At 28.6% G+C, this 20,826-nt stretch overlaps 3 protein-coding genes across 4 annotated transcripts in view; 2 read left to right on the top strand and 1 right to left on the bottom strand.

Moving 5' to 3' along the window:
* LOC107439253 (Nucleolar complex protein 1) overlaps nt 1-2,508 on the top strand; it is a 33,634-nt gene extending 31,126 nt beyond the window's left edge. Inside the window, exons 14-15 of the mRNA XM_043043517.2 lie at nt 2,142-2,223; nt 2,314-2,508. Of these exons, the coding sequence (XP_042899451.1) occupies nt 2,142-2,223; nt 2,314-2,420 (189 nt within the window). The 3' untranslated portion in view covers nt 2,421-2,508. The remainder of the gene's footprint in view (nt 1-2,141; nt 2,224-2,313) is intronic.
* A 3,388-nt stretch (nt 2,509-5,896) lies between these two features.
* On the bottom strand, nt 5,897-17,274 carry LOC107439256 (phosphatidylinositol glycan anchor biosynthesis class L). 2 transcript variants are annotated; one of them, XM_016051778.3, is made up of 7 exons: nt 16,622-17,274; nt 15,272-15,371; nt 10,393-10,483; nt 8,783-8,850; nt 8,662-8,693; nt 7,706-7,836; nt 5,897-6,190 (listed from the first exon to the last, which is right to left on the bottom strand). In XM_016051778.3, exons 1-7 carry the CDS (start codon nt 16,827-16,829, stop codon nt 6,092-6,094), a joined length of 729 nt encoding a protein of 242 aa, XP_015907264.2. In that variant the 5' UTR covers nt 16,830-17,274; the 3' UTR covers nt 5,897-6,091. The 2 variants fall into 2 exon arrangements, with proteins under 2 accessions (XP_015907264.2, XP_042899455.1); XM_043043521.2 differs by having other exon boundaries at nt 16,833-17,011.
* The window catches only part of LOC107439255 (WD repeat-containing protein 43), a 27,896-nt gene continuing 24,333 nt past the window's right edge, over nt 17,264-20,826 (top strand). Inside the window, exons 1-2 of the mRNA XM_043043519.2 lie at nt 17,264-17,777; nt 19,911-20,048. Coding sequence (XP_042899453.1) covers nt 17,595-17,777; nt 19,911-20,048 — 321 coding nt within the window. The 5' untranslated portion in view covers nt 17,264-17,594. The remainder of the gene's footprint in view (nt 17,778-19,910; nt 20,049-20,826) is intronic.

The raw sequence follows: 20,826 nt of genomic DNA, 5'->3' as shown, positions 1-20,826 counted from the left end.
TAAATTGACCTTATTAATAAACTTGTTAGTATATTTACCATGACCTTAAAAAAGGTTAAAATATTGTTTTGCAGCATCATAACATTATTCATATTTTTGCAATTTATGGATTATATATCCCTGTTTGCATGACTTGTGTAATGAAAATGGTCTCAGAACTGTGGATTTTGAATGTAATAATAATATGATAAATTGTTTGACTTGTTTTGGACACAAACAGATACATAAATAAACATGCATATCACCAGAGGGCCAAGCAAAAAACCAGATTAACAATGTCATGATACCATCAGCTATTTTAAATGTTTTAGAGGTGCAGATAATGACCATTACCTTGTTGTAACAAAATATAGACAAAGAATTACCAGATTTAGGTTGAAAAAAGGTGAAAAACAGGAAAAAATAAATACAAAAGCTTTAGGACGATTACATTGTAAAAAGAGATTTCTAGAAAAAAATTGACAGAGACAATTGACAAAGAATATTGGAGTATTGAACAGGAGGATCTGCTTGAAGTAAAATGGGAAAAATGTCATACTGAAAACAGCAAAAGATAGTTTGCTGGAGAGTGCAGGGAATTCATGATTGAAAAAAAAAATACTTTCTCATGGAACAAGGCAAAATGAAATGCTCCATAAAGAAAAAGAGGAAGATCATTTCAAAAATATTTCATCGTGGAAAAAGCATTTGAACGAGGCAGAATACAGGAAGTAGGAAACCAATCTAAGATAGGAAACATCAGCTGAATGTATTCTATAATAGAAACCTCAAAAAAAGGGATACCAGCCTAAAATAAATTTCTGTGAAACCAGGAACAAAGAAATAGGCGGTAAAAAAAATAATAATTAGAAAAAGGAGGCCAAGAGTGTGGGACTTTTAATCAACAAGGAAAAGAAACTAAATATATTGTGGACAGAGGTAATTGATTAACCTTTAGTTCAGTAAATACTGAACTTTGTTTTGAAAGGGTGACAGAATTTGAATATCTTGGATCAATTATAACTGAAAAAAATGAATTAAACCCAGTGGTAAAGGTTAGACTGGTAGCTAGAAACAGGTGTTACTTTTCACTATGTAAGTTGTTTAATGCCTCTCTGCTCTCAAAGTTAAAACTGAAATTATATTAATTAATAATTAGACCCATTGTCACATATGCAGCAGAAACTTGGACTACTACTCAGAATGAAGAAAAAATACTTATTTCGAGGGAAAGGTTGGACCTCCCAAAAAAAAAGTTATTAGATGAGGATAAGGGCGATTAAAAAAAGATAAAAATTAATAATTGAAAGGATAGAAAAAAGTAGAGCTGTGTGGTGACGGAAGCCAAGGTCCTTCATGGGTTGTAGTGCCAAGGAGTAAATAAGTATTTGCATTAACATAACATCTTTAATTATTAATTTCATAAATTCAATGTGTGATTTGAGCATTTTATAAACCACGTATACAATAGTAGCAGCAAGTCACTTAAAATCCTTTTTTTTTTAAGTGAGATCACTATTTTATTAGAAAAGTCACTTTTCCTTTAAAATAATTGCAATTTTTCACACACACTGAAAATTGGTCAAATTCACCTCATTCAATGATTCTTAGCAGCATTCTGTAAAAAACTTTTTTTATAGGAATGAATTTTCCCCAAATGCATAATTTTGCATATTCCGATAAATTAGATGAAACCATTAAAAAAGAAGTATCAGTAAACACACATTCTAAGAGACAATTGATTTGAACACTTAAACACAGATACACAAAGGTATTCACTTTCTTCTCAGACTTTTTAATTTTCTGGGTGCATGTTATTTAGCAAAAATAGCAATTTATAACACCATAACATAGCTCGAAACAGAAATAAAAAGATGTAAGATTATAAAAGAATAATGTTGTCAAAAAAGTCCAATATTTGTGAATTTTATTAAATATTTCCTGTAGTTCTCATGATATAGCGACCTAATGTTATAACATCCGTTTCCTTTTCGAACACGGAAGTCGTTATATCAAAGATCGACGACATATGTAATAAATAAACTTTTTATCAATTTTCACTTATTGCTATTGGAAATAGCTTATAATAGCTTTTTTAAATTAAAATTATATTTACACTTTTTTTTATATATATTGCATTTATTATTGTTTGTGTCTTGCAGTTTTCAGCTCTCCTAGAAGAAAATGCTGGGACTAAATTAGATACGTTAACTGGACAAGCTTTCAAAATCAAAGATAAATCTTGTATGAAAATATTTTTATTTTTAAAACAATGTTTGATTTTAATCGATGCAATTTTATATCACTAATACTTCTTTTTTTTTCCTTCTTTAGCTGTCAAGCAAATTGCGTGGGAAATGGAAAGAGATAGATTTATCAAAGGACAAAAATGGCAGAAAAGGAAAAAAAGTTTCAAAAGAAATAAGAAATCTAGGAACTAATGGTTATTCGATTTGTAAATATATTTTATATGTGTTGTAAAATCCGATAAAGAACTTTGTTGAGTTTAAATAAACGTTTTTAATGAAATGAGTGCCCAGTTTACTAAAATTGAATAGTGTAGATAAAATATTCTGGTATAAGTTTTTAAAAATACATGGACATCTACTCTTGAAATTTAAAACTTTTCTTAATAAACAATGATAGTAAAAAAATACAAATTGGTGAAAGTTAAATTCAGTAAAGGAAATTATTATACCGAAGTAAATGTTTACCCTTAATGCTTTAAGAAAAGTAACCTATTTCACTGGAAAAAGACAGTGAAAATTTAGAATTATAGTTCCTGGGTGATTATTCTATTAGGTTGTATAATTATTTTCATAAAGCCAACCATACGACTGAATAATAAATAAGCAATTAAAAAAATAAATAACTGCCATATATTTCTGAATGTAGGTTGAAGATTTTCAGAACATTTTTGGCAGCTAAAGTTGAGGAGGGGATTTAGTTTATGTATTTAAGAACTTAAGGATAATAGAAAGAAGAAGATAAAAAATTGATTTAGGGCGCATATCCTAATAAAAGGCTTGGGATTTTGAAAAACTGGTTTTTGACTTAAGTCGAAAATTGTTGAAATCTGATAAAATCTATCAAACACCTAGGACAAGTTTTTCTTATTAACATTGGGGACATGTTATTAGACATTAAATCATGCACAATACTTGCATTATATTACTACTATAGTTATAATTTGTATTAATATATCATGTATAAAAAATATAGCCAAAATCATTAAACTATTAATTGGTTTTTCTAAAAATATGTTACTCTTAATATATTACAAGTAATAACTATAAATTGTTCATTATTATCAATCTAAATATTGATTTTAATTATTTTCTGCCACAATTTAGGCAGATTTTTAAGATAAAGCAAAACTAAAGTGGTCGCCAATGATTGAGGGATCTCAAATTATTTAAAAAAAAAAAGAAGTTTTTTAATTCTTAATGTTCTTATTCTTAAATGCAGATTAGCAGAATATGCCTAATCATGCGAACGAGGTTTTGAGAGAAGTTCGGGCAGGAACCTTTCGGTCTAAAAAAATTCATACAAATTTTTTTTTTTTATAAAGTGGGTGTCGCTTTGCAAATGTGTCCTTGTTAAAGGCCAATTTGTGTATTTATTAGTTTGAATTCTTTAAGTATACAAGAGGAACCTTTAATTTAATAAATTATTACTATTTCACTATATTTTGATTTTTAACAAATGCTCGTTTATTCAAGAATTATATAAAACGAAGAAAAGAAAAAAATTTTACAAACTTTACTTTCCAAAAATATTTTTAAAAAGTTATTGTATTAAAAGACTAAATTTTTGGGTAAATTTTATTTCTTGATAAGTCCTTCAATAAATTATATTTCCTGATAAGTAAACTAATTTAGGTTTACAAAAAACTATAAATGTTTGTTTCAATGCGTTAATAATTTTTTAAATCAATCAACTCAAAGGTTGAATTAAGTTATTATCAATATTTAGCACAGTTATTAGAATAAATTTCCTGAAAACATGTTATTTTATTATGTTACAATAGTTTAGTAGTTCAACATTCTTGTCTATACAGCTGAGCATCAATCAAAAGAACAGTTTCAAATTTCGGTCATATAGAAAACTGAAAAATGAACTTGCAGTACAGAGGGCTTCAAAACTTATTTTTTTTGTAACTGTATGCTTTGGGGAAAAGAGAAGTTAAAATGAAAGTAAATAAAAAGTGATTTTGCATGTAAAGAAAAGGATGATTGTTAAGTGTTTTTTATATGATAATTGTTTTTTTATTTTTAGTAACTAAACAAATTAAAGGGTTATATAAATTGCAATTTGACAAATTTTTATTTACTATTAAATATTTTCTACACCAAAATTTAAGTTTTCGACAGTAATTTTCATAACAAGAGTTTTATGCTAAAATAATTCAAAAACAGGATTGAACCCTTGTAATTTTAACATGCATGTTAACTTAAATGTATGTTAAAAATGTTCATATTTACAATAGCTAATAAGTAATAATTATCCCTATGCCAAAATTTTGCATTTCTGACAATTTTCAAAAAATATATCAAAAGTTTTTTTTTTTTTTGAAAAGTGCTTATTTGTTGTTGAAAAATTAGGCTACTTACTAAATTTTACATTTATGGAATTTAAACTCGATACACAATTTCAATACAGATATCACAAATATGATATGAATCCCCCCCCCCCACCTCTCTGAAAAAAATTAATTCTGCGGTAAACTTGTACATATGGTTTAAATTTTATTTGTTTTTAGGGTTCATTAAAACCAAAATTCAGAATCGGAAATATTTGAATATTCTCTTAATTATCTGCTGATCTAGTGGGTAGTGATTGTCCAAAACTGCTGATCTATTGGAAATTTAATTAAAACCATTAGGCACATAGAGAAAGTTTTCTCACTTTTAAATTAAAGAGCGAAACGAAAAAGTTTCTTTTTTAAAATTCACATGCTTCTAATAATTCTTGAAATCGAAATATCTAATGTAAAATATTAAATCTTATCTTGTTTTATAATAGATTTGTTTAAACCCTATTTATTTTCTTTCATTAAAATATGCATGCATTTTTATACACTTTCATTTTTTGAGCATTAAATTTTTTTTTAAAATTTATATTTTTCATCCAATAAATATATATGTGTGAGTACATGTATATATATACTTTGCAAAATCAATTATTGATAAAAAAGAAAAAAAAATTTAGGAAAAGTATAGAAATGTAATGAAAAGTAGTAATTAAAAGTATTTAATTTTCTGCAATATACTAATTTTTTTATACAGAAATTTAGCGCTAGAACGCTAACGTTTATATAAAAATTTTCATATTTGCCACCAACTTGACTAAGTATGTCTGTGGCCCTTCGTTAATCAACTTGCTCTTCACTCAAAAAGGTTGTGCAGCCCTATTTTAAGGAAAAACAGCATGTGCTGTGCTAAAAGTACTTTTATAAAGTAAATAATGTAGTTGTAAATTGATTGATAAAATTACTATGAAATGCATAAAATCTTCCTTTAACAAAGCTTTCTCAACAACCAAATGCACCACAAAAAGACCACATTTTAAGATTTATTTTGGTCCAAATTCGTGCACCAACTTTTTTTTTCTGTCGAAATAACAAAGAGAAAGCGAAGGTCAGAAATTCGCCCTTTAAATTTACCACCAGCCACATGGATGATTTTATTATTGGGAGTCTTCCTGCAAGTCTTTCTCTACCAACATCTCAGTTCCCTCAAATCAGCAATTACATTAAATTGTACGATTTTGATTTACATTAAAAAACGATTTTTGTTTGCACGAACTTTCAAAAGTGTATAAATTAAGTAGAGGATTCTTTATTAATTTGAGCGATAGAAAAGAATATGACAATTGTTTCATAAGTTAACCTGAATAATTGACATTACAAATAAAGTCACACATTTATAATTATTTTATTTACATTTGAGTCATTTGTAAACATGAGTGTTGTTGAGAATGGAATGATGCTTTTGTGCGAACCCAACATCAATTTATCAGATGATAAAAATGAGATTTAAAAATTTTATCAACAACTAACATCTGACTAACTTGAACCAAGTCTTCTCTGACCACAGATGAACAATAATAATCATAGTTTCTTAAATGTGTTGATGTATACATATCTTGAAAATGTTATGTATAGCCTCCTGAACCATACGTACTGAGAACAGTGGATTTTCATGCACTTCTGAAATAGAAAGGATAATAGATTGAGTAATTTTAATAAATCATCTAATTTGAGTTATACATATATAATTTATAATAATAAATATTAATTATTATAACAAATATTTATTAGAATTAAAAAAAAATTTAATAGATCCTAGTTAACTAAACTAAAATTAGGGTTACTTTGTAATTAATTATTCGACTCGTACACGAAGAATTAAAAACATGCTTTTTATTTATAAGTAATTTTTAAAAAAATCATCTAGTTTGAATTATACATATATAATTTATAATAATAACAATTAATATTTATTGTTATAACAAATACTTATTATGTAACAGAAATAAATATTTTTTATAGATCCTAGTTAACTAAACTAAAATTAGTGTTACTTAATAATTAATTATTTGACTCATACACTAAGAATTAAAACATACTTTTTATTTATAAGTCGTTTATTGTCGTATTAGTTTATAGTCGTATTAGTATAGATCCTGGTTAAGTATAGAGTAACACTAATAAGTATAGTAATTAAGTAACACTAATGTTAGTTTAGTATAGATCCTAGTTAACTAAACTAACATTAGTGTTACTTAATAATTAATTATTTGACTCATACACTAAGAATTAAAACATACTTTTTATTTATAAGTCGTTTATCGTCGTATTAGTATAGATCCTAGTTAAGTATAGAGTAACACTAATAAGTATAGTAATTAAGTAACACTAATTTTAGTTTAGTATAGATCCTAGTTAACTAAACTAACATTAGTGTTACTTAATAATTAATTATTTGACTCATACACTAAAAATTAAAACATACTTTTTATTTATAAGTCGTTTATTTGTGTTAAAGTTATTTAGCGTGATCTAAAGGGAATATTTTAAATTCACCTAAGTGGTGAAATTTAAATTCCCTGAAGTTAGGTGAAAGTGTAATTGCAACAACCCAATTTCGGAAAACTGGCGAAAGTTTAGAATAATTTTGAAGAAAGATTAATTATCTAAACTAAACTCAGTGGCACGACAGCCCAAAGAGGATCAAGGCCTACTGTGTCCATCTCAGTTTTCTTGAAAATGGGCTCTGGGGTACAGGAGATGTTCCGTTTGGGTGCCAATTATGGAACCTTAGTCCCTAAGCATGCTAAGCACTCTTTTTATCGACCCACTGAAGGGATGAAAGGCTGAATCAACCTTGCCCGGCCCGAGGACTAAATCCAAGACCTGTGGTACGAGAGCGTGAAGGTTTAGTAATCTAGTATCTAAAATTTGGTTTTCAAGATAATTGGACAATCTAGAATTTAATTATATAGAACAGATTTAAATCTTGTAAAATATTTTTAATTAAAATAAAATAATTTCTTTAAAAATCGTATTTTTTTTAGTCTTATATTTATTATTTGTTTAAATTTTTACAAAACAAATCGGCTAAGAAATATTCTATTTCGGTACAGGGCTTTTCTAATTTTATAGCATATTTAAAAATACAGAAATAGCAGTTCACACTATTTTGGCACAAAGAGTTAAACTTACCCAAGTAATTTTAACATCTTGGTAACTTGAAATGACACAAAATTCATCTTGAAGATAATTTAGGAGAGCAAATAAAAATGCAAAATATTTCTGCAATATTGACACTGACTTCAATAAATAAACATCACAGTCTGCAATATAAATTAGATACTTCAGAATATTATGTCATAATAAAATAATCTAGTTGGTTGAAACAATTTTAAGTATATCTTGTGTAATGGATACAAAGTAAAAATGTTTCAAAAGAAAGGAAAATAAAAAAGAATACAGATATTTATCAGATTCTACATTTTTCACAAAAAGTAATTTTTTTCTTTTTTACTTTTTAACAAATAAAAAAAATGATAACACTATGATATATTTAGCGATTTGATATATTTAGCGATTTTCTGATATTTTAAGAAATTGAAAAATTATGCTCCCTGAAAATTATCGAAAATTGTAAATAATGCACAATTGAACTGCGAAAATAAAACAGGTATTTTGTATGCAATCTTTTTTTAAATTTTTTTTTTTTTAGAATAAATTAAAATTTAGTTTTAGTTTACGAAGTTTGTATTAGTTAAGTTTGTATTATATGTTAACCTTTTATAAGGCTGTGAGTATACATCCCACATACTGGATTAATTTTTAAAAATGTAGATGGGACTGCACTAATCATAGGGGGGCCCACCTATGATTAGTGCAGACATCTGTTGCTAACTTTAGAAGGAAAAAAACTTCCAATGGAAGGCTTTGTTTGCATAAATGTGGGTAACAATAAAGGTTAGCCAACTCACGAAGAAAAAAGAAAGGTCCTAAAAATCAAATTAATTTTAGGTCATAAGTAAAATGAACTTATTTTCATAAATCAATCTCAATCCCAAAAATATTTTAACCTATAACAAAATGCCCTATTTAAAGCTAACACACATTGAAATTAATAAAAATAGAGTTAAAAAAAATATATGTCTCACCTATAGGGATCAATGATTCTGCATTCAAATACCTAGAAGATAAGAAATAAAATTTTAAAAAATGAATAAGAATTCTATAAAAAAAAATTTCCTGGTTGATAAACAAACATAAATGACTCACTTTAATCCTTCACAAATGGCAATATGATTTGAATGACCGCTTACACCACCTTCGTCAAACGAGATGATCTGAGAAATTTGAATAAAAATTATATACAAGTAGCAAGGATGAAGGGCAACTTCAAATACATACTTATCAACCAAGAGGTTAGAAAATTTTTTTAAGCACCACAGAAATGCTTTAAAAATTCATAAGAACCCTTGAAAATAAAATTAACATTTTGTGGAATTTAGACCGAAAATGTTTTTTTTGCATTAACTTCCCAAAATCACTAAACATATGTACTTAAAAAACTTGTTTTCTTTAACCATATAAATTAAAGAAAAATTTTTCACTTTATATTTTTTAAATGTATAAACTCACTTGCCGTAGATTGTTTTATAACTATAATTATTTAAACATCAAGTTTAATTGGGAGAATGACACATTCTCCCAATAAACATTAACTCAACTTTAATGTTTCTACGATGATGCAACTCTACGTTTGAATCATCGTTTTCATTGTTTCTAGTGACACTTGGTGCATGTTATTCTCGAGAAACAGAGTCTCAGACCCCTATCTAGATTCTTATAGATTTGAAACAGTAAGGAGTTTTACTTACTGAGGATCAATTATTACTACGGATAAGAAAAAACCGACTCTATCTGGCAAATAGGGCTGACTATGCAATGAGAAGATTTATTAAATCTGTGTTTCTTTCTAAAACTGTTGTCAGGCCAGTCTTGACATATGCGTCAGAAGTTCGGACAATGACAAAACACCAGGAAAATTATATCGCAATATTTGAGAGAAAGATTTTGCTGAGTATACTTGGTGGTGCAAATGAAAACAATAACTGGAGAAGGACATTTAACTTTAAACTGTACAAGATTTATAAACAACCAGATATTATTAAATACATAAAAATAAATAGAATGAATTAGAAGGCCCATGTGATTCGAATGAGCGATGACAATTCATTTAAAAAGATATTGCTTTTTAGACTCACTGGATTCATGGGCTGATTCAGGAGTCTGATTTTCTTGCAATTAATGAAAATAAGTGGAGATCACAGATAAATTAGAAGTCTTTATGGAGAAATCTTCAGAGGAAGGCATTGGTCCACATTGGGATGTTTGGACAAATATGATGATGACATAATGACACTTGAACATGCCAAGCTCATCAGCCATTGCCCTTGTGATTTAAGTCAGAAAGAAAGGCCTTACGTTTGACAAGAGAAGGGTGAAATAATGATTTTGCACAGATTCGTGGATAGATGGCAGCACCACTCATTTTTAAACACAATTTAAATATAGATCTGAAGGAGAATGAAATTTTCTCCAAGCCTGCTCAACAATCGACCCCAGGATTTTCGATACTACAGACTTAACGAGCATACAAATAGGAAGTATATTGTAGAAAGCGAAACTCAAAAATTTAACATGAAATTCAAGAAAGGGAGGGAAATAAATACTGCTCTCTCACATCCACGAATTCTTATAGAGTATTCCACAAAATATGGCCAAAGAGTGTTAAACTTACAATCTTACAGTTTAGTAATATTATAATCAATTTTACAAAATGATAACTGACTAATGTATACTAAAAATGAATGAGTTAAACTTACAACATTTGCTGAAAGTTTAAAAGAATACTTCAGAATTATTTTCCCAACTTTGATTTGATTCCACTTTCTCTTTGGATTGTCAGGAAGTTGGCTGCAAATAACAAAAAAAAACCTGTATTGTACTAAATAATCAACTTTACTCAACTATATTTTAATAATTAAATGCTGATAGAAATTTCAAATACTGTGGTGTTTGTGGCATTTGCACGAGGTAGTAAACATTCAATATTTAAAAGCGTAAACATTCAGCAGTAAACATTCAATATTTAAAAGCATAAACATTCAGCAGTAAACATTCAATATTTAAAAGCGTAATTTATTAGTAATACTAATTGTGAAGGTGGTTAGTCCAGTATTTATACGGGAGGTAACACCATTGTAGTATTTAAGCATATTTTGGCTGTAGCAGATACACTTGCATTTCTTACAACTGAGTAATGTTTTATATGAGAGAATTAAACAAAATCATTTAAAGAAATATTATTGCTTTATTATTTTGTAAATATTATTAGAAACAATATCGCAAAGTGCAAAAGCCGCCAGTCCTAAGGCCAAGAATTCAAACCTAAAAGTAAAGTTCCCAACATACAGTCAGGAGCATGGGAGGAGATCCATGGTTGGCGATTTATCGAAAGATAAAATAGCCAAAACGGAATAATTGACATAAATTTGAAATAATTTGATTATAACTTAATCACCAAAAAAATAGCAAGAATTAACCCTGTAACTGAAACATTTTTGTGGTAAGAGAAATAAGAGTTATAAATAGATTTTGATGTTATATTTAGACGTGACGTTGAATTAATTAGTTTAACATTATTGTATTGTATTGTATTGTATTGAATTCAAAAGTTAGCCATTACATTGATTGTTAAGAAGAGAATAAAAAATTTATATTTGCTTTTTATCAAATGTACTAAAAATTAAATAATTGGTTTAAATAAATTAAAATCAGATTACAAACATTTAAAAAAAAAATTTATGAAATTAAAGTAAATTTTAAAAGCTAGGAGATATGTAATGCCTATTATGGCATCACATCAATTAACAACATTTAATTTAGAAATACAGAAGTTGTGTTTTAATGCAACACTAGCTAGTGAGAGGAATAGGAAGAGGAGATTTGATAGTGATGATAATTTATAAACATAGCCTCAAACATCCTAACACACCACAAATACTTTGGTATCTTGTTATTGATAACTAGAAAAAAAGATAACACTTCATGACCGCACTAACAAAAGTTAACACTAGACGAGGTTAAATTGAGTAAAAATCTAATAAACCAGAAGAATTCTTTAAATAGAAAATAAATACTATTGAATTCTACTAATTCAAACCAATTAGCATTATCACCTGTTAAAAAAAACAGAAAATTTGCAATAGAAAAAATTTCAATTGTGATGGATGTACAGTGAGCAAAACAATAAACGGACCACCCTGAATAACTTTTGATCTTATGATTGGATCTTGTTCTAAGGTTCATTCTTAATGGTTCAAGAGATGACCTCATATATGTTAATCAATTAGAGCAGACAATATTTTCAGTTGCGAAAGTTTAAGTTATAGTCCTAATAGTTTGGTCAAGAGAGTGGTTCAAAGTTTGAACCCCTTAATGCTAAATTCATTTTTTGCTTAATTCGCCATATCTCAAAAAAATTTTAAGTGAATTAAAAATTTTTTTTGCATACAATTATAAAATTCTTTTAGTCAAACAACTTTTAGTAAGCCTAATTTTTATTAGTTTATTTCATAATAGTCAAAAGAATTTTGAATCGTAAGGTATACAATTTTTTACATAATTTTAAAGAATGTATTTGAATGTAAAGAATGTATAAAGTAACATGGCAAAATACAAAATTTGAGAAAAATTGGTCAAATAGTTCTTGAGAAATTGTATTTTAAAAATATGACTTTTTCAAAATTTAATTTTCCAGAAACTATTCAACCAATTTTGCTCTTTTTTTCGTAATTTTTCATTTAAAATTGCATTATTTAAAATGAAGTAAAAAATTGTATACCTTATAATTCAAATTTTTTTCGTCTATTATTAAATAAAATAATAACCATGTACTAAAAAAGTTATATTTCACAATAGGAACAAACTTTGTAATTGTATACAAAAATTTTTGAATTTGCTTAAAAATTTCTCAAAAGATGGCGAAATATGCAGAAATTAAAATTAATATAAAGGGGTCCAAACTTTGGACCGCTCTCCCGACCAAACTTCTAGGACCATTTTCCCCAGATTGTGACTACCCCTATATTTTGGAGGTCAGAAATCCGAATCTGTTGACAAAAAAGGCATGTTTATACAGAGAAAGTACGTTTTTGTGTCTGATTCTGTAATTTAAAATATCGTTTACACTAATTGATTTGATTATTTGAGGTCGCTCCTTCAAACCATTAAGATTGATTCCTAGAATGTGAAGATCTAATCACTAGACCAAAAGTTATTAATGGTGGTGCATTTTTTTATTTTGCACAGTGTACAAGACAAAGCTGCGTCTTTCAATCGTGTTATATTGCAATGCAATGAAATTTCAATGGTAAACTTGTGTTTTAGAAAACAAAGTTAGGAATGCAGTTGAATATATTCATTTATGACATTATATTATTAGATGATTATTACTGGACTTGAATTGAGAGTATTGTTTTCGTGACGAAAAACACACAAGTCTGTGATTTGTTTATCATGTCACATTATTGTAATCAGATTATTTGAAAATCCGATTATGATAATTTTGTACATAAAGTTTCTGTTGACAAAAACAATACAAGTTAAATACTTATTTTATGTAACAAAGGTATGTTTGCATTTGAATGCTTTTATTTCTTATGTAATATTGTAAGGTNCCCTTCGTTAGCCAACCTGCTGTGCAAGTGGCCCTTCACTCAAAAAGGTTGTGCACCCCTATTGTAAGGTGATTATTTTTATACTCATATTATTTGATTTATTCACTTGATACACAACTTACAAACACACAGCTGATTCCGACATATTTCTTAAAAGCAATGAGCAGAAATTTTGAGTTTAAATTCTGAGTTTTTTTTTTTTTTTTTAAATTGAAAATTGTTCTTAAAACTAAGTAATGATGACAGGCAGGTAAAAAAAAGTAATTTTTCTAACAAGAATACAAGCACCTCACCAACTGTCAACACTAAATGAAAGATTTGATGGAGAAAAAATTGTTCAATGCTAATAAAAACCACCCTAATCGGGGGCGAGTGAAAAACCCTGAAACTTTTATGGGCAAAAAATGGATATCAAATTATTAATTTATATAGCAGACATATTTTGTATTCAACATAATTTTTTTTTAAATAAGATTTATAATTAAATTACTTACCAATGAAGAATATCACACTATTATAGTAACTAATTTAAGAAAAAAATCTTAGTTCTTACAAAAATCTAGTTGTTGGATTTTTAAAATTGTGTGAATATGGATCGAGATATTAGATTTTAAAATCGCGTGAATAAAAATCGCGATATTGAATTTCAAAAACACGTGATTACGAATCACAAAGCATAGCTTTCAAAACAGGTGAAAATACGAAAACTGACATTTGATATTACAAATGCATGAATTCAGATCACAATATTACACATTGAAAACGCGAGAATACGAATTGTGATGTTGGATTTTAAATTCGTGGGAATACGAATAACATTATTTAATTTTAAAAACGCGTGAATATATATCGCGACACTGGACTTTTAAACCAAACAGCGATGTACTACTTTTAAACCACGTGAATATGAATCGGAATGTGCAAATTTTAAATTAGATAAATTCAAAAATTGATGCTAGATATTAAAACCCTGTAAATAAGAAATTGCGATATTTGCGGATTCCGGTGCAGTTCCAAATATTCAAAATGGCGAAAATCCGCCAAACCAAAAGGATCATATTGGCGGATTTTGGCCCATTGACGAAAGAATCATGCGTATGTAAGAATCATGTGTATGTCTCATTATCAGGAGTTAAAGGAAGTTTATTAGTGGGAATTAGCTCTTTTAGTTTGAGGAATTCCGTAAAAGTTTCGTCCAATTATAAGTTTTTGATTAGCAGCAGTCTAAGAACCAATGCTCTTGAGAAACGTGGAATTCTCCCATATTCCTAGAAAAATTATACGCTCTGCTCCTAATTTTAAGACTCAGAAGGAGAATATAAAAACCCGGAATTACGAGGTACACCCGGAATACGATCACCCTGCCTAATCACACATTTCTACTTTAGAAATGTATGAGTCGTACATCTGCTTTTCGAGCATGGTAATTCACGCACGGCACTGGGGACTTCACGAAATGGTTCATAAAAATATTCAAGAAAAGTCTTACAAAATCAATGTTCAAGAAAGAATTTTAAATTTTTCAGTAATTTCATTAATTAAAAGCTTTGATCAAAATATCTTGTTAAATCGAGGGGCACCCTAAAACAGAATTGGCTAAAATAAATTTTTCTTCGATTATCAGCATAGCAAGTATGTAAATTAAATTAAGATTACTTAATGATATTCAAAAAAAATTTTATCAAATTTTGTGATGGGTGAAAATCGTAGCATTGAAACCTGGGGCAAAAAAAAAAACTTTTGATGATTTTCAGACTTAAACCCACAACTGACTTGGAAAAAAAAAATAAACAAAAAGGACCAACTCAATGAGTATAATTTATAGTCACTCCTAAACAAACCTCAATACATAATTTTTAAATTTTTGGAAGTTTAAAGTTAAATGCGACATATTAATTAACTATTGGCACCTTAGTGATTATAGTTAGTACATACAGATACTTAAACATCCTGTGATATTGAGGTTTGAAACTAGAAGATATGTAATTATAAGCCAAGAGGATTAGTAATATATATTTTTTACCTGTGTTCAATAATTGTTAAGTTACCTCCAGGAATTCCAAGAGTCTGACAACTCTTCCTCAACTCCTGCTTTCGTACATTACTTTCAAACTGGTATCCACCTAATCACAAATATGAACAAACATTGCAATTTGAAATATTTAAATAAAAGCTTATATACAGTCCACTCACATTAATGTGAATACCACCTACTTTTGCTGTCAACATGAAATAACCAATCACAGAAGGCAGTACGTATAAAAAAAAGTGTCCGAGGGAACCGGAAAACATTGCAAAAACAGAGCGATTCATCAGATATCCAAAAGAGCAAGATCATTGGCTACGACGCCATTTACTCCTACACGTAAATTGTTTTTTCTCAAGAAGATCGCGTCTATCCACAGGACAATGTATCATACCATACAGCTTGTAGCAAACGAGTGTGTTTCAAAGAGCACAAGCATGAGTTTACCATACTCCTCTAGCCATGAAACTCCTCAGGCTGAAACCCAATTGAGAATCAGAGGAATCACTTTGAATGGGTTGTTCGTACCATCAATCCTCAACTGTGTAACCTAGCGCAGCTGGCGTTTTATTTTATTTTATAACCGCCGTCGAACAGCCGACCCAATTTTGGGTCTACGACTACCAACGTTTAACTCCTTAGCCTTGTAATTTTGAACCTATTCTAGTACACAAGGGAACTCTTGGATCAAGTATTAGGAGAAATTTACCCTTGTGGAGGACTTTTTGATGAAACTAAACTGCATTTGCTTTACATCAGGAGGAAAACCACAAAACCTCTCACGGTGAACCTGACGGCAAAGGGACTCTAACCCATGATCCGTCTACAACTGAAGATATTTTACGCCTGTACTGTGGTTCGTGCAAGTTGGGTGAGGAATTTGAATCCGTTAGTCATCGCTGGAATTCGAACCCGGTTGGAGAGGACATGACTCAACATCTTATTGAACACCTTGAAGAACCTAATTGGCTCTCTTCCTTCACATTTCACAGTAGTCAACTCTGCCAAAAGTAGTTATTTTGGCTTTTGACAGGAGGTCACATTAACGTGACTGGATTGTGAAATAAAACGAGATAATATTATGCTTAAAATTAATTGGGGAGATTTTTGTATCATGATCTGAGGCAGAATAATCACCCAGTCTTGACAACTACAAACATTTAAAAAAAAATCACAGTATTCAAAAGGTATACCTCATATCTACCCCTGGAAAACATCTATGTGCTTTTTCTTAAAAAATTTACAATCTATTATGCACGTTGGCGATTACAGTTGGAATAACAAATCACGATATGGAAATATCCCCAACTAATTATAATTTATAAAATATCTTTAATAAATAATTACCAGATGATAAACACAGCACATAAACTTCAAAGTTTCTTCTCAGAATACTTAAAATTGTGGGAGCGAAAAACATACATTCATCATCAGGATGTGCAATTACAAAAAGAACAGTACTTTTCTTTTTAATAAAAATAGAAGGTTTGCGATAAATTAAAAATATGTAACCAAGTGACAAAATAGTCACAAAAGATAAAATCAACCAAATCATTACCAGATTTTAATGAACTGCAAGTGAGCAACATAAAATAAGTACATATTAAAAAATACAAATCGTAACTACTTTGAGTAATTTTTTTTTTATGGAAAAAATGAGAATTTTTCAAGTATCTAAATTGAAATCATGCATGCAAGATTAATCCACTTTTGCTTATAAATTTTTTTGGTTGTTCAAGTCACCAAAAATAATTATTAAAGAACGAAAGATCAAAAACATAGGTCGAAAAGCATTTGTTCTTTTTTTCCCCCATAAAAACAACAAAATATCAAGAGTGTTTTGAAATAGTGTTTTGAAGAATTACACTAAACAGTTTAATCAGTTGCTGTTCATATATTATAAAAAAGTCAACTTGGTTGATAGAAAAAAGATGCGATTCAGTGTTCGGAAATGTTCATTTCATTGTATTATTTTTCTTAAAAATACTTATTCCAAAAACTGTTTCTAAACCTTTGTAGTAGGCATGTTCACTTATGCATTAGTAGTTAGTGTTAAACTATACTTTGATTTTTAATACTCAATTTGATTAATAATAACTATGATTTTTATTGATTAAAAATAACTATGAGAAGTTATTATTTTTAGTTACTTTGTTATATTTTAATGAAATTTGAAGGGCTTCTTAAAACAACTAAATGGGACTAAAAAACAATTGAAGTGAAGCATACGTAAATTTATTTACAAACATCTACAAGCGTGTTCGGTATTTATTCACATGTGGTGTGTAATCATAGAGATTTTCCTGAAAACAACTATATTATGCCACTTGTACGAAATTTAACAGCATACTCCGATAGTGGAGAGTATTTAGCTTATTCAAGTCCGGATGGATGCCTAAAAATCTGGGAGACAGCAACAGGGGTATTAAAGCAAGAATATACTCCAAGTTCCCATTTATCAGCAACATGCTCTTCTTTGTCATGGGGACCTTTTTCAAATCTGGTAATCAATACTGTATTGATATGCAAATAGTCTTAGTAAAATTTTGTGAAAAACCGAAATGAAAATTTAGAAACAGTGAATTAACAATTATAATGAATGGACTATTATAATTACAACAATCATTACTAACAATTAAAATGACTGAACAATTATAATTGCAACAATCATTATTAACAATTATAATAAATTTGAACTTAATATTTATTATGGGGATATTATCATTCTCTATGTTTCAAAAAAACATCTTTTTAATTTATTGTTTATGACAAAGAGACCTGTTAAATGGTATTTCAGGAAAAGTAGTTTTCCTGATAAGAAATATTTTGTCTTGATATTTTGGTGTGTTTTCAGAACATCCCAGGTTCTACGAAAACAAATGCGGATTTTAAAACGACTATACCAAGAATTGAAATGTTTGAATTTTACTTTATCAGTATCTTTTTATTTTAATTAATTAGGCAGTAAAAATCATGCCCGGTGGCTGAGTGGTGGCACTTTGTGCCACAGGTCCTGGGTTCGATCCCCGGACAGGGCAAGGATGACTTGAGTCTTTCATTTTTTTCAATGGGTCGATAAAATGAGTACCAAGCATACTTGGGAATAAATAATGGGCGTTCTGCATTCCGCTGACCAGCCAACCAGAACATCTGCTCCCCAGAGACTAATGTCAAAAAAACTGAGATGGACACAGTAGGCCTTGGCAGTCTATGGGCTGTTGCGCCACTGAGTCTAGTTTAGTAGTAGTAAGTAAAAATCACGAAAGCAGATAGTTTTGCCTTAACGTTTTTGTGAGTTATGAATTTAACATTGTCAAATATTTGTGATAAGGAATTTGGGTGTCATATGTTTATTTATTATTATCAATAAATGAAGTTACACATCTTGTAGGGTAGAATCTTATAGTTTCACAATTATTGCTTAGTCTCCTTTATCTTATTTTAAAGTTGATAGTTTCCAATCAATATTACAGTAATTGTATAGAATTTTAAGTCAGGAATTTCATAAACAGCATATTCTCTGTATTTTCATTTTGAGAAATCCCTAATTCTAATATTATTCAATTAAGGAAGTCTTGAACTTAATTACAAGTTTTAATTAAATATTTTTATCGAAATATTAACTATTTGATACTAGTTATTTAATTTTTTATTTATGTGACCAAGTCCTAATACAGATAGAATTTGCTATCGTTTATCGATGCCTTCAACAACAACAACAAAAAATTTTCAGCGCAATCAGTGTTCACACAATTTGCATGTCAAGGAAAGAAAGGGATGAATTTGGATAAATTCTAGTTGGGATGATTTTCCCCCAACGTTAGTTGTGAAGTTGTAAACTCAAACCCAAGTGTAATGGTGCCCACAGCAACAGCTTCTGTAGAAAGAATGTTTTCCAGAATAAAATTTTTTAATGAAAAAGTGGGGACAATGGCCTCATTTTAATGAAAATATTATTTTAAAGAAAATCTTACGTAGTATATAAATAGCAATATCAGAGCTATCTTTAACAACAAGAAGTTGATATTTACTGATAACTGACAGAGTGGTCAGGGAAAGTTTGTTTTCAACTAGAAAAAGTAGATTTTAATTTTTTTTTTACTTCAAAATACATTTCCTAATTTATTTAATTAAGAAATTTAATCGAAATAAACATGTTTTACATTATTTAGAAAAATGTAGAATATTATGGGAACTAATAGGACAGTAGGAATAGTCTAATGGGACATCTAAATTTATATTGACTTGCATTAAATCATGCATGATTTATTTAAAAGAATAATGTTTTATTAAAGAGTATTACAACAACAGCTTTAAAAAAATTGACACTGTCTGAAGAAATTAGTTGGAATTGTTATTTTTAACAAAACTATATATTAAGTTATTAATTAATAAAATGTATTAAACTATGTTTTATGAACAGGTTGGGGTGTTTGAATAATATAGATATAAATAATTACAAGTCAATATAAATCATCCCAACTGCACAGCAGAATTACTTTAGCTCATAATTTAAATTTATTTCATGTATATAAATTTCTTTGAAAATGTTACTTTGCATAACATATAAGTTGAGTGAAATATGAACTTTAGAAATGCTTTGTAAAGATTGATTGTGGATTTTGATCCTTTTCAGAAACAGTCCAAAAAAGTAAGAGGATCCCATGCAGGAGCATATGCAGAAATTTTAAATTTGCGTCTAGTTGCAATGGGGACCATGGTTGGTGATATATTATTGTACAGTTTTACAAATGCAGATCTTTTTACTGATTTGGTAAGTTTCAAACACATCTAATTGGTTCATGTAAAGCAAATTGTGTATAGGTTTATGAAAATTTCTTCATTGAAATTAGGTCTGATTTTATTAAAATTCTTCTGAAATAAAAAAAAAGCTTTTTTTTTTATTTACAAAAAAAATTATAAGTTGCTAACACATCTAAATAATGCAATGAAATATTTTCAAGTGTGTTATGTTTTCATTTCTTCTAACCTTTTCTCTTGATTACTAAATTTTATTATTTCACAATAATCAATATATGGGTTAGAGGGATGAGTTCAGGCCTGCATTTGGTTGTTCGAACCCTGAGAATTTTAATCAGAGTCAGCCCAAGATTCACAGGATTACTTAGAGCGTCATATAAAAGCCTATACCTGCCAAGTCTCATGTTTTTAACGAAGGGTCCTGAATTTTACAACTATCTCCTGTTTACCTATATATACACAAATTTCTCTATATTCGTTGAAGAATTTATTTAAAAAAAATTTTGGTGATAAAATATCCACCAATGGCAAAAATACTACTCTTATTCCGCAACAGATAATGCTTTTGCCAGTACTGCAGTATGTTGACTATTTATAGTTTAAGTAATTATAAATAATGGTTCAAAAACATCTTCATTAAATTAAGATTTCTATACATGTTTTTTACTTTGCTAAATGTAAGTGCTTATATTATTTCCAATTTTTTATTTTCTCATTTTGACTTACATGATTATCCATGATGTATCAAAACTTTACTCATAGCACGAAAAATTACGTTAGTAAAATCTCAG

The sequence above is a fragment of the Parasteatoda tepidariorum genome, chromosome 6, assembly GCF_043381705.1.
Source record: "Parasteatoda tepidariorum isolate YZ-2023 chromosome 6, CAS_Ptep_4.0, whole genome shotgun sequence".
Taxonomy (NCBI): domain Eukaryota; kingdom Metazoa; phylum Arthropoda; class Arachnida; order Araneae; family Theridiidae; genus Parasteatoda; species Parasteatoda tepidariorum.
This window is presented reverse-complemented; position numbering and strand designations above follow the sequence as displayed.

Excerpts from the sequence above, each read along its gene's own strand:
- LOC107439256 (XM_016051778.3), bottom strand. The coding sequence starts at position 16,829 with ATGATTTGGTTGATTTTATCTTTTGTGACTATTTTGTCACTTGGTTAC. Across the intron at positions 8,851-10,392 it reads TTAAACTTTCAGCAAATGTT|ATCATCTCGTTTGACGAAGG; the intron begins GTAAGTTTAACT and ends CAAATTTCTCAG. Across the intron at positions 6,191-7,705 it reads AAGATGTTAAAATTACTTGG|AAGTGCATGAAAATCCACTG; the intron begins GTAAGTTTAACT and ends TTTCTATTTCAG.